A 13756-nucleotide genomic window follows, 5' to 3' on the forward strand; every position below is an offset into this window, starting at 1 on the left:
CCATAGCGCTGATTAGAGCCTTCCAAAATAATGGCTCTTCAACGTGATAGTTCCTCAGGAATTTGAAGACAATGGGCATACCCTTGCTCCCTTTCCTGAGTTTTTTCTGGTTTAATATCTTCGATCTTTTCAGTCAGGGCTCATTTTGCATAGTTTTCTCTGGTTGCTTTACTGAACATATAGTGCTCTTAAGGCAGTTCCGGGAGACGAAAATTCTCCAGGAATGTTCTGATCAGTAGATAAAGCACAACACCTTGTTCCTACCATTGATTTGGGAAGTAGGTTGTCACATCACACCATAAACGTATTAGTCAAAGGGTAGGCCTAAGTCTCTCTCATAAGTGCTGCTGCTCAGAAATATCTTCTTCCAGACTGTGCTCACGCCGAAGGATAGAATTTAGTAAACTATCCTTGTTAAATTTCATTATTAAATCCAGTCACTCATCCTAGCCTGTCATGTCTACCTGGGATCATTATTAGCTATCTCTTCTAGTTTCATACATCAAAATTGGTTCAATTGGTTCTATTTTCTAATGCAAATAAATAATAGGGTCAGGGCTGAAGATACTGTCCTGGAAAGTTTACTTTCCAAAATGTACCGTCAACTCATATTTAAGGGCCTCTCTCCCTAGGAGAACATGAGACCACTTGATGTCTTGAACTCTAGAAACACTATGGTTGCAGCAATCAACCCCCTGTGCCACAGTTGGCCACACTTTAGTAGTATGAACACTAGCTGGGTGTCCAGCTCCACCAGTTGCTGCTCTGGGTGACCTCAAGCAAGTGGCTACTCTTTATTAGATTGTAGGAAAATTAAATGTGATGGTCATTATTCATTTACAGTTTACCACGTGCCTTTCACATTCAGCCTTACCTCGCTGAATCCTTAAAATTACTCTATAATGTTGGAGGCCAATCAACTATTATCTTCATTTTACAGGCAGCGGAAACTGTATCTTGCTCTCAGTACTATGGTGCCCCCATGAGAGATGCAGACTCAGGGCACCCCCACCCCCAGCCATCTCTGCATCTGCAACACTTATACAACACAAAAGCCACAATGGCTGAAGTGTACAGCATTCCCAAAAGCAGCACCCTGGCCCTGGCCCCCTCATGCTGGTCCTTGAACAGCAGTTGCCAGCATTCTGTGGCCCCAGGGCCCACGTGGGCCGGGTTCCCTGTGGAAGGAGGGCAAAGTAGATATTCATTCTTTTACAGATTTTACATAAAGATCTGTGTGTTTTTTTTAGGTTTATGTTAGTTGACATGGAATGGAGGCATTAATCAGGTCAAGACTAAAATCTAGAGAAGATAAATCCAATGCATATGGAGCAGTGGAATCATTTCAGGAGGAACTGAACAGACTGCTTTAATTCACTGCAGAATTTTGAACAGCAAGAAATCCAAAGACTCAAGTCTCCAGCATAGAGGTGTGATGAGATGTAGAATGTTTGTATGAAGAGAGAAACAGGGGTGTTGCTAAAAACAAAAAAGAAGCTGGGTTCCTCCTTGAAATGGCCCTCCCTTGCTCTACTTGTTTTGGGTTTTAGGCCCCCCTTTATACAACATGGCTCTTTGGCGTGCTGGAGTAGGATTAAAAAGAAGAAAGAGGCCAGGCATGGTGGCTCACACCTGTAATCCTAGCACTTTAAGAGGCTGAGGCAGGTGGATCGCCTGAGGTCAGGAGTTCGAGACCAGCCTGGTCAACATAGAAAAACCCCATCTCTACTAAAAATACAAAAAAAAAAAAATTAGCTGGGTATAGTGGCGCACGCCTGTAAACCCAGCTACTCAGGAGGCTGAGGCAGGAGAATCGCTTGAACCCAGAAGGCAGAGGTTGCAGTGAGCCGAGATCATGCCATTGCACTACAGCCTGGGCAACAAGAGTGAAACTCTGTCTTAAAAAAAAAAGAAGAAGAAGAAGAAAGAGGAGGAGGAGGAGGGAGAGGAAGCTGAACTGGCTTGTAGAAGATTTCATAGATGTCTGATGCCCACAGTACTATCAGAGCTTGAACAAAAACAACTCCACCAAATTCAAAGTAGAAATTTGGAACAAGATTTGAACAAGAAAAAAAATACCACTTCCCATAACACAGTCTCCTCCTCTCCTAGCTTTAGCCCTTAACACAGAGTGTGGCACATCTAACATGGTCAGTAAAGAATTCCACCAACTCAAGAACGAAAAATAAACTCCCTATCATGGATAAATGTCTTTTCCCATTATATAACTTTCTTTTCTCTTTATCTTCTCTTTCTTCATCCCTTTCTTCTCACATTTTTTCTTCATTTTCTGTATAATAGCAAGTCTCCTAGGCCAGGTGGCTGTGCTGGCCATTCCCAGTGGTTCTCAAAAACACAAACAGATCCTTCTGGAAAGTTCTGTCTCGAATTGGTCCCTGTTGCAGGACAGTACATTAGAAATGGTATTTCTAGAAGGCTTGGAGAAGTAGATGATAAGCCAGAGTTTCCTTCTTGGGATTCCTCTCCCGAGTCTGAACTGGAAACCACTGACCTAGTTGTTAGACAATGGAGGCCCCCAACCGAGAACATTTTAATGGGATAATTTTTCGATTTTCTTGAGAAACATGAACTGAGAATAGAAAGACTTCTACATTCTCTCACTGCCCTGGCCATTCTGGTCCCTATTTCAGGGTCTCAGTCCCTCAGGAGAGATATACGAGACCCCCAATGGGTGTCCAATCCTTGGATTTTCCTCTAAGACTTTATCCATGTGTTAAGAGTCCACAACGCACCTCCAAAGAAGCTCCTGTGTGACCGCAATTCATCTTCTGAGGATATCAGCGATCCTTTCATGCCATCCCATGCCAAGACTAACACTGCTCTGTGGTGATCCCCCATCCTATATCTGTAGGAAGCCATGCTGGGTCTGCCCGAGCCAGAGTTTTCAAAATCTATAATCCCTCCAGAACCTCCTTGCTTTCCTCAACATAGATTTTTGCCAAAGGAGATCAGATCCAATTGGAAGACCCCTCCCCCGCAGCAGAATACTTTGTAATTGGATTAGTCTCAACAGCAACAGTAGTTCTGGCCTTGAATATGAGTTAATCAGCCAAGTCACAACAGAAGGAAGCTGACTGCACCAGAAAACCCTGTACAATCCGTGAGTTTCTTCATGGTTGAGACTCAGATGAATCATCATGTTGATCTGACTCATGCCTCTCCCTGCCTTAGGCCAAGAGACTGAGGCTTCACCTGGGATCTGCCTCTTTCCCACTCAAGAGTCAAATGAGCCCCCAAGGAGTAAGAAAAAAATGTGATTGATTCTGATTTGCACCCCAGTCTTTTTTAATTAATCATAAAGAATCAAATATTTACATTAGAATATATCTTGTGCTGTGAAAAAAAGGAAGGAATAAAAGAAGGGAGGAAGAAAAGAAGTGGGAGGGTGGGAGAGAAAGGAAACAATAGAATAAGGCAGGCGCGGTGGCTTACGCCTGTAATCCCAACACTTTGGGAGGCCAAGGCCAGAGGATCGCTTGAGCTCAGGAGGTCAAGACCAGCCTGGGCAACATGGAAAGACCCCATCTCTCGAAAAAAATAAAAAATTAGCCAGGCACAGTAGCATACACCTGTCGTCCCCGCTATTCAGGAGGCTGACGTAGGAGAATCGCTTGAACCTAGGATGTGTGGCTGCAGTGAGCCATGTTCTCACCACTGCACTCCAGCCTGGGTGACAGAATGTCACCTGTCTTAAAAAGAAAACAATAGGCTAGAAAAAAAAGAAAAGAAAGCAGTAAGTGACATAAGACCAAGAGGAAAAAGGGAAACTTGAGCATCATCTGTCCTCCCAGTGGCCTACAGAGGGAAAAGAGTAGACACTTAGCTTCACAGCCCGCAGCAAATCAGGCAGGGTCACTTCTGCAAACACTGATAACCTACTAAAACCCAAGCACAGAATAAGACAGACACTGAGATTCAGAGATAAAGTCAAGATGGCTCCTACTGTTGCAGGGGAACTAGAATGACTCAGAATCCCAGACAGGTCATGTTTGAAGAGGCCATTCATTCACTCCCAGTGAGGTGAAAGTTGCATCCCTTTCTCCCTTCTCTCCTTCTCTTATCCTGGAGCGCATACACTGTGTGGAGTGCAAACATTGTGTGGAGCACAAACATTGTGTGAAGCCCCTACGTAGGCGCAGTGGGTTATGCGTTGGAGTTGAACTACTATGAAGGTACGTGAGATCTAGTGATTCCCTTGGATAAATTTCCTACAAGGAATCATTTCACAAAGCTTTATGGGCAGCAAATGCCCATAATTTGGATGGTGGCTTTTGGAGCCGTGACATGATCTCAGCTATATGAATAGAATTATAAGGACAAGATGCTGAGGGATTTACTCAAGAGCCTGACTAGCTGACAGTAGAATCTTGGCAGATCTTCCAACACACACATCTAGTATGGCCCAATCTTCAGAATTATCTTTGCATTTGGGCAAGAATAGGCCCCATCGCCAGCACCCTGGCATTTGGGCAAGACTCGCACAAAAAATGAGGGATGACTTCAGGAGTAAGAACCTTTGAGACGGCCTGGGTTGTAGACTTAATAGTTTGGAGCGATATCAACAGGTATCAATTTAATGGTTCCACTCCTCAGATATCTCTAGGGCAGAGTCCTCAGCCCAGGGCACACACAGAATCACGACTCTGAACGTGAGCATTCTCACTGGAGGGGTAGAGGTCACTGTGGTGACCCTTTTGAGCACCCAGGAAAGATTCCCAGGTAAAAGGAGGACTGAGGAAAAGCTGGAAAAGAGGCAAGTGTCAGCCTAGGATGTGTCAGTGGGCCATGCATTCATCTACAGGAAGGGCGGTTCCGCATGGAAGAGGCAGAGCGGCCCTTCTCCCCTTGTCCACCCATGTCTCCTCACCCCACCTCACCCCGAGATGAGGAGCCCTGAGAGAGCTGGCAGGCTGCAGTCAGTGAGGTCTGCAGATTTGGGGAAGAAGTCGAATAAGGTAGAGAACCACAGAAGGGAAGTCCAATTAGGGCGCTGGGGCCTGAGATCATCAGGCCCTAGCCTGATGACCCAGGAGTCTAGCCCTCCAGATGAACTGGCTGGTTCCACACACAGGTCAAGTGGATGTGCTGGGAGAACATCCTAAACCTGTAACGGAAATTAGGGGGCCAGGAGCCCACAGAAATCACACACTGGGTGAGCTCAAGTGTTTGGAGACTGAGGTAGCAGTTGTCCACTGTCAGATCCCGAAAGTAGATATCGCCTTGCATATGCCATTTATCCTTCTGATGCTCTAGTGAATGAAGGTGTTGATGAGCTTGCAGACTCTGGAGACCATTCCCCTATGCTATATTATCACGTCACAATAGTGGCTGGACCCACCTGAGATTCTGCACCTCAGGTAATCAGACGGCTACTGTCTAAGTCCTGGGCCTGGGGGAAACACTCTGACGTAGCAGCAGACACAGGAGGGTCCCCATCAGAACCATGTTTTCTGTGAAGTGGGGATCAGTCCTTTTCCCTGAAGTACCTAGCACATAGGTGTTCTCAGTGTTATGTTAGCTTACTAAGAAGACTGGTCTCATTTGAAGAGAAATTAACAAATGTAAAAAAATAAATAAACCTATTAACTAGGTTTAATATTTATCAAACTATTAACTATTCAATAATCATTTAACTATTAATTTCTGTTATCTTCAGTCGCTTAAATCTGATTTTTCTCTTCTTTCCGTTACTGCAGTCTCCCTTTTTCACACAGGGAAACAACCCAAGACTCAGAGTTCTCCGCGGAGGAATGCAAAGAACACAGGAATTCAGTACTCCCAGAAACAGTCTTTGCTGGCGCGCTCACACCCAACTCCATCCCGCCCCCGTCCCGTCCCGCCCCGCCCCACCCTCTTGATTTCCGGGGCCGGTGACCAGGCCCAACGCAGCCTTCAAGTCGGCCCAAACACGCTTTCTGCCTCAAGGATTATTTATATAACCATTGCTTATTGGCTGCTGGCAAACACTCGCTCTTCTCGTTGGCTGAAACTGTCGGGAGAAGTTCTGCGAAGGCTGCTCCTTGCGGCGTTGGGACTGAGGGTCACAGGCACCTATATTTCCGTTTCCGGTTCGCCTCCGGAGCCATGGCGGCGGCACTGAAGTGTCTACTGACATTAGGAAGATGGTGCCCCGGCCTTGGAGTAGCTCCCCAGGCCCGGGTGAGTGCCTACATTCCCTGCTGTCGGAGAGACTCTGGATCTGCAGAGACATCTCCGCGCAGAGGAGGAGCGCTCCTGGCAGCCCCCGCCCTAGCGATTGCCAGCAACTTTCCTTTCTGCCAGGAAATCAACCTACCTTTCTCTGCCTGCAGGCGCTCGCCGCCTTAGTACCCGGAGTGACCCAGGTAGATAACAAGTCCGGTTTCCTGCAGAAGAGGCCTCATCGCCAGCACCCTGGCATCCTAAAGCTGCCGCACGTGCGGCTGCCACAGGCACTGGCTAACGGTGCCCAGTTATTGCTACTTGGTGAGTAACGGCGGGAAAGCGAGAAGAAACGGGACTGGACCTACATGCAAGTGATTCCGCTTTTCATCTTTGGCCCATAGGGAGCGCTGGGCCCACTATGGAGAATCAGGTGCAAACACTGACCAGTTATCTCTGGAGCAGACATTTGCCTGTAGAGCCAGAGGAGTTGCAAAGACGGGCTAGGCATCTTGAGAAAAAATTCCTGGAAAACCCAGGTAGGACTTAAGAATAATTAAAAAGCGGGCGAGATTGAAATATCGGTTAGAAATGAAGAGTAAGAAATAATTCTACAATCTCTCAAACAGATACTGAAGTCTCTTATTTGACTTTCTAACCAGAGCAGCAGTTGTTACAATGATGCCTTACTAAAAGAAGGCAGATTATTTTAGAGATTGCTTAGGTAAAGGTCAGAATGTCCCAGTATACTGTTTTTTGTTTGTTTGTTTGTTTTGTTGTTTTGTTTTTGCTTTGAGATAGAGTCTTGCTCTGTCACCCAGGCTGAAGTGTAATGCTCGATCTCGGCTCACTGCAACCTCCACCTCCCGGGTTTAAGTGATTTTCCTGCCTCAGCCTCTTCAGTAGCTGGGATTACAGGCGTGCACCACCACACCCGGCTACTTGTATTTTTAGTAGAGACGGGGTTTCATCATGGTGGCCAGGCTAGTCTCGAACTTCTGACCTCAGGTGATCCGCCCACCTTGGCCTCCCAAAGTGGTAGGATTACAGGCATGAACCACCGCGCCTGGCAACCAATATACTGTTAAAATCTAGATATTTATTTTTTTCTGCAAGTCCACTGGATTAGGACCTTCTAAGTTTTTATTCAGGTAAAATAAAGTCCCTGGATGGTCCCTGCCCAGTACTGAAACCCTCTTCTGGGATAAGAGGGTAAATATAATTCATCAAGTTAGTTTCATGATTGTGAGCTCCTTGACACTACCATTTATTCATCTTGCATTCCCTGCACACCTCACAGTACCTGGCTCACAGTAGGTCAGTAGATACTTGCTAAATAGTACTGAACTGAACAGTCATGAGACGTAGATTTTCAGATTTCTTTCCTCTCCATAGGAATAGTGGAGATCATCAAAACCTTAAATTTTGGAGAAGTGAAGAAATCCAAAAAATAATGTCCTTGGCCTACCCTTTAAAAAAAAAATTTTTTTTTTGAGACAGAGTCTTGCTCTGTTGCCCAAGCTATAGTGCAGTGGTGCGATCTCAGCTCACCACAACCTCTGCCTCCCGGTTTCAAGTGATTCTCCTGCCTCAGCTTCCCAAGTAGCTGGGAATACAGGTGCACGCCACCACGCCTGCCTAATTTTTGTATTTTTCGTAGAGAAAGGTTTTCACCATGTTGGTCAGGCTGTTCTCAAACTCCTGACCTCGTGATCCGCCTGCCTCAGCCTCCCAAAGTGCTGAGCTTACAGGCGTGAGCCACCGCACCCAGCTTACCCTTTAAATTTTTATCACACTTTCCTTTAATGTAAAACAAACCTGTGGGACAGGATTGGTTAAGCTGAATAAACCATTCTTATAAGCAAAATGCTATCTGATACAATCTGTTAGTGGTAGTTGTTACTGTTAATTCTTGCCTGAAACTTTTCTCTAGGTTTGTTGTCTCTCTTGAGCTTTAAGGCTTTTCTTAGGTGGAGTCGGGGAGGACTGGGTGGGCAGTATATTCAGATATTGGATCTGAGCCCTGTTCTCCCTAGGTCCTGACTTCCAGTCCTTGTTCTCACCACAGACTTATCTCAGACAGAGGAGAAACTTCGTGGAGCAGTGCTACATGCACTACGTAAAACTACCTACCATTGGCAAGAACTGAGGTAAGGGGGCCCAGAAGAGGTGCACAAGAAAGAAAGGGTAGACTTTAGAAAGAGAGTTGGGGGAGTAAAATTACACAATCAATTTAGTATTTTCTTTTATATCACCTGACCTTAAAAGGATCAATTTAGTATTTGAAAAAGCTAAAGTACAAAGTTTTGAACACTGAAGTTTGAAAATTTAGTGTTTGTAAGTCTCCCCAGGACCCTTTTGTATTGGGGAGTGAAAGGCCTGAGCTGGAAGAGCCCTTTCCAAGATGTCATTTTCTAAATCTAGAAGGTAATTATGGGATTAAGGTTATTTACTAGTATGTACAACTCTGTGATTTTAATGGCAGCTACACTGAGGGACTGAGCCTGGTGTATATGGCAGCAAGACTGGATGGTGGCTTTGCAGCAGTCTCCAGAGCATTCCATGAGGTGAAAGTCCCTTAACTTCCAACCTGAACTTTTTGACCATCAGTTCCCTATTCATAAAGTAGTTTTCTAGGATGGGGATTCTTGGGACATTGCATATGCATTTTTTTTTTAAAGAGGATCTCCGCTGGACATAGTGGGCTCCTGCCTGCAGTCCCAACTGTTTGGGAGGCTGAGGCAGGAGGATTGCTTGAGCCAGTTTGAGGCTGCAGTGAGCTGTGATCTCCACTGTACTCCAGCCTGGTGACAGAGTGAGACCTCATCTCTTAAAAAAAACACAAAATAAAGACGTTCTCTTTATCCTGTGAAAGCTTTCTGTGACCCAAGAAAGGTTTAGAATCACTATTTTAGGAGATTCTTATCCCATAAGGTATTTGTATTGAATCTCAAAAGGCATTCACATCTCACATCCTCTGTGATAGCCTCCTGATTCACATTTATCAAGGTCCTAAATAAGTATCTAATTACCCTACTGTGGGATGTTGTATATTTCTTCAGATCCGGGCTCGAAATCCAGCATTTCAGCCACAAACTTTGATGGACTTTGGCTCAGGTACTGGTTCTGTCACCTGGTGAGTAACTTTCTTCAGCCCTATCTTGGTCAATTTTAGCTCTAGAAAGCCATACTTACACCACTCCAAAATTAACAGACTGGAAAACCAGAGGGAGAATAGGCAAGTTGGGAATCTATAATGTTTCTTCCATCAGATTAGGCAAGGCAGAAGAAGGTATATGGATTGGGGCCAGAACTTAAAGAAATGTCAAGTAAAAAAAGGCGCATGTGTAGAAAAATTAAAAAGAAAAGGAATTATCAATCAAAGTTGTTTTTGCCTACAAATAGTATTTTGAGTCTACCTTTTTTTTTTCTTTTTTGAAACGGTGTCTCACTCTGTCGCCCAGGCTGGAGTGCAGTGGCACAATCTCGGCTCACTGCAGCCTCCACTCCTGGGTTCAAGTGATTCTCCTGCCTCACCCTCCCGAGTAGCTGGGACTACAGGTGCACGCCACCACACCCAGCTAATTTTTGTATTTTTAGTAGAGACGGGGTTTCACCATATTGGCCAGGTTGGTCTCTAACTCCTGACCTTGTGATCCGCCCACCTTGGCCTCCCAAAGTGCTGGGATTACAAGCATGAGCCACTGTGCCCAGCTGAGTCTACCTTTTTTTTTTTAGGAGTTGTAAATAAAACAAGAAAATAACACTATTAGTTATTTTATTACTAACTATACAACTACTTTAACATAACACTCTCTTTTCCCAGGGGTGGGGTTGGGTGTAAATGGGCCTCTTGTAGAGATGACTCTTGGTCATGGGAATTGGTGATTTATAATAATTTTGCCATCTTAGGGCTGCTCACAGTATTTGGGGCCAGAGCCTACGTGAATATATGTGTGTGGACAGATCAGCTGCCATGTTGGTTTTGGCAGAAAAACTACTGAAAGGTGAGTGCAAGAGCACTTCCAAAGTTGAGGGAGTTAAGAAAGCAAAGGGGTACTAGTAAAAGTGTTTTACTGGGAAGTAGAGAAGAGGGTAAAAATTAAGATGAATCTGGTTTACTTTTAAAGTTATAGTCAAGCAAAGGGTGGTATTAGAGGTTTCTGCTGGACTGAGGATGGGTTGGGTAAGAATCAAAGGACAGGAGGCCTAATATTCTCCCTGCCTTTTTTTTTTTTTTTTTAATTAGAGGTAGGGTCTCCATATGTTACCCAGGCTGGTCTCAAACTCCTGGCCTCAAGCCATCCTCCCACTTCAGCCTCTAGGGTAGCTGGGATTACAGGCACGCACCGCCATACCTGGCTCATCCCTGCCCTTTTTGATATACACTTTACCTATTCTTGGGGCCATGTTTCTTATCTGGATATCTCTTCAGTTTATACCTAACTTCCTACACACTCACAGTTGCCTCTTCTTTTCTCCACAGGTGGTTCAGAATCTGGGGAGCCTTATATTCCAGGTGTCTTTTTCAGACAGTTTCTACCTGTATCACCCAAGGCAAGTGGCAGTGTTTAGAATATTCTAAATGTGGAATGTGGCAGATGGAAAACTATGGCTTGAGCTTTGCAGCCCAGCACTGAGTGTTAGAAGATAAAAGAAATTTAGCGGCTAGGACTTTGTTGTATTCTTGGGATGTAGAGATGTTGAGTCTGTCATGTTCCTTGTCTTGGTCCTCAGGTGCAGTTTGATGTAGTAGTGTCCGCTTTTTCCTTAAGTGAACTGCCCAGCAAGGCTGACCGCACTGAGGTAGTTCAAACCTTATGGCGTAAGACAGGTCATTTCCTGGTGAGTTAAAATTCCTTGTTCTCCTTAAGTCTTGAAGCAGCTTCATGGATTTCATGCCTTTGCTCCTCTCATTGTCTTTATTCTTCACCATTTTTCTCCTTCATGGGTTTCTTTATCCCTCTTTGAGGGTCTCCATCCTGATTATGTAATGCCTATTTCTTTTTAGGACTCCTTCTCCCTCTATGATTGCTCTTACACAGCTGCTGACATTTATACTTTCGTGTAATTCAAGTCTTCTGCATATTTTCCCGTTTTGTGAACAGGTACTGGTGGAGAATGGAACAAAAGCTGGGCACAGCCTTCTCATGGATGCCAGGGATCTGGTCCTTAAGGTAAGGCTTCTTCTTCCCTCACTCCCCCACCCATATGTCACCAATTACTGTTACTCTCTTGAAAACGAAAGAGACTGTCATATATTGACAAGGGTGACTCTCAGGAAACTGGGCATATAAAGTCATTATGATACAGAGCAGTGGTTGGCAAATGAGAGCCTGTGGATCAAATCCGACCTGCCACCTTTTTTATATAAGCCATGCTTAATTGTGCCTCTGTTGTCTGTGACTGCTTTCACACTACAAACAGCAGAGTTGAGTAGTTGGGACAGAGATAGATTTTGCCTACTCTCTGGCCCTTTAAAAGAAACTTTGCGGACTCCTAATCTAGGGCATTGCTGAGCTAAGAATCTTGTCACTGGGGGAGAGTATGAGCCAGTGTATAATCATAAATTTAATTGTCCTGGAGTGGGATTTTTTTGAGAGTGGAGGTTGCTGACAAGGGAGAGCACCGTACTATGTGCCAAGTTCTTGCCTTTCTCCTGCAGCAAAGAGAAAGTTCTTTGTTTGGAGTATTAAAGATGCAGCCAGCTTAACTCAAAGGACATAGTCAATCGTTATTAGAATTGAGTGTTAAAGGAGTCCTCAGTTTACTGAGTGCAGAGATTGAATTATGAAAATAGACCCTTGGCCCAGCTTTATTTCTTTTATTTCCTTTGATTTCAGGGAAAAGAGAAGTCACCTTTGGACCCTCGACCTGGTTTTGTCTTTGCCCCGGTGAGTATTACTTCTGCCTGTCCCACCACACAGATCTGAACTTAGTCGTGGCCAGGAAAAGTAAGATGGTAAAGCTAAGCCACTCTCCACTACTTTGTGTTCCTATCCAGTTCCTACCTAATAATTCCCCTGGCTCTTCCTACCCACTGCTCCTGTCCTCCCTTCTCCCTGGCCCCTTTTGACTCTATTATTCTCAGTTTTTAAGTTTTGTGATTGATGGCTCTTTTGTCTTACCTCATTTTTTTATGTATTCACAGTGTCCCCATGAACTCCCTTGTCCCCAGTTGACCAACCTGGCCTGTAGCTTCTCACAGGCGTACCATCCCATCCCCTTCAGCTGGGTAGGTACCTGGGGATATTGCAGCAGGAAGCAAACATCCTGGAAAAACAGGAAGAAAAAGAATCAGAGTTAGGAGGAGTTGGATAATTCGTAGAATAACCTAGAGACTTTAGGGCCTACATGTATATGATTTATACATTGTAAAAAAGGACTGCAGGAATGGGGAAGAAGGGACTGTACAAACTTTTTTCCCATATCTTTTTCTTCTAAACAGTCTCTATGTTCCTTATCTTAGAACAAGAAACCAAAGGAAGAAAAGTTCTCTATGGTGATCCTTGCTCGGGGGTCTCCAGAGGAGGCTAATCGCTGGCCCCGTATCACTCAGCCTGTCCTTAAACGGCCTCGCCATGTGCATTGTCACTTGTGCTGTTCAGATGGGCACATGCAGCATGCTGTGATCACAGCCCGCCGGCACGGCAGGTATGGGGGGTGTGACCAAAATTAGTGGGATGTGGCAGGAAGCTGCAGCCCACGCTAGCATCTCGTTTCCACAGGGATTTGTATCGTTGTGCCCGTGTCAGCTCCTGGGGAGATCTTTTACCTGTGCTTACTCCGTCTGCGTTTCCTCCATCTACTGCTCAGGATCCCTCTGAGAGTTGACGAGGATGTGTAACAAGTATTTTCTTCTATCATGCCTGCCAGGGCTGAAGCTGCCTGGTATCCAGGAGGGGAATGCTGGTATCCCCATATGTCTGTGTTTGTTTGAGATTTTTAATAATAAATAATAAATTTTTAAAGAATGGAAGTGGATTTTGTGATTCTTAAAAAGTGTAGAAGCTGGGCACGGTGGCATGTGTCTGCATTTCCAGCCACTCAGGAAGCTGAGGCAAGAGGATCACTTGAGCCCAGGTGTTAAGGCTGCAGTGAACTTTGATTGTACCACTGCACTTCAGCATAGGTAACAGAGCAAGACGCCCTCTCAAAAAAAAAAAAAAAAAAAAAAAAAAAAACGTAAAAGGTATAGTTAATTATCCTGGCCTATCCTGTAATGAAGAGCTTCCTCAGATTTTTGGTGCCAGGCTTCCCACACAAATCTCAAGCTCGCCCTCTCCTATTGTGGCAGTTCAGAGCTCCATAAGCTCTTCGCTGTAATGATGAATGTGTAAGCTGATCATTAAAGCAGAAGTAGAAAAACCAGATTTCCATAAGCCCTTTGCTATAATGATGAATGTACAAGTTAAACATTAAAGCAGAAGCAAGAAAAATGGATAAGGAATTGGGGGAAGCTGGTGCCTGAGTACGAAAGCCGGAATACAAAAAAAGCAAGCCCTTTAAAGCCCCACCTATACTTGCTCTACCTCAGATCTAGCTGAGTGATAAAAGCATTCCTGCACATACAACCCATACCAGGACCAACTTA

The 13756-nt window shown here is 44.8% G+C and overlaps 1 protein-coding gene across 3 annotated transcripts; it reads left to right on the forward strand.

Moving 5' to 3' along the window:
* The first annotated feature begins 5384 nt into the window (after positions 1 to 5384).
* METTL17 (methyltransferase like 17) lies at positions 5385 to 13136 on the forward strand. Of its 3 annotated transcripts, none has more exons than XM_054665896.2 (15): positions 5385 to 5582; positions 5718 to 6180; positions 6333 to 6486; positions 6567 to 6701; positions 8231 to 8312; positions 8648 to 8729; positions 9225 to 9298; positions 10075 to 10169; positions 10649 to 10719; positions 10900 to 11007; positions 11271 to 11339; positions 12006 to 12056; positions 12314 to 12397; positions 12632 to 12816; positions 12891 to 13136. In XM_054665896.2, exons 2-15 carry the CDS (start codon positions 6106 to 6108, stop codon positions 12994 to 12996), a joined length of 1371 nt encoding a protein of 456 aa, XP_054521871.1. In that variant the 5' UTR covers positions 5385 to 5582; positions 5718 to 6105; the 3' UTR covers positions 12997 to 13136. The 3 variants fall into 3 exon arrangements, with proteins under 3 accessions (XP_054521871.1, XP_009425685.1, XP_001142880.1); XM_001142880.5 differs by having other exon boundaries at positions 5407 to 5582; positions 5736 to 6180; XM_009427410.5 differs by lacking the exons at positions 8648 to 8729; positions 9225 to 9298 and having other exon boundaries at positions 5385 to 6180.
* The last annotated feature ends 620 nt before the right edge of the window (positions 13137 to 13756 follow it).

This window comes from Pan troglodytes, chromosome 15 (genome assembly GCF_028858775.2).
Source record: "Pan troglodytes isolate AG18354 chromosome 15, NHGRI_mPanTro3-v2.0_pri, whole genome shotgun sequence".
NCBI classification, from domain to species: domain Eukaryota; kingdom Metazoa; phylum Chordata; class Mammalia; order Primates; family Hominidae; genus Pan; species Pan troglodytes.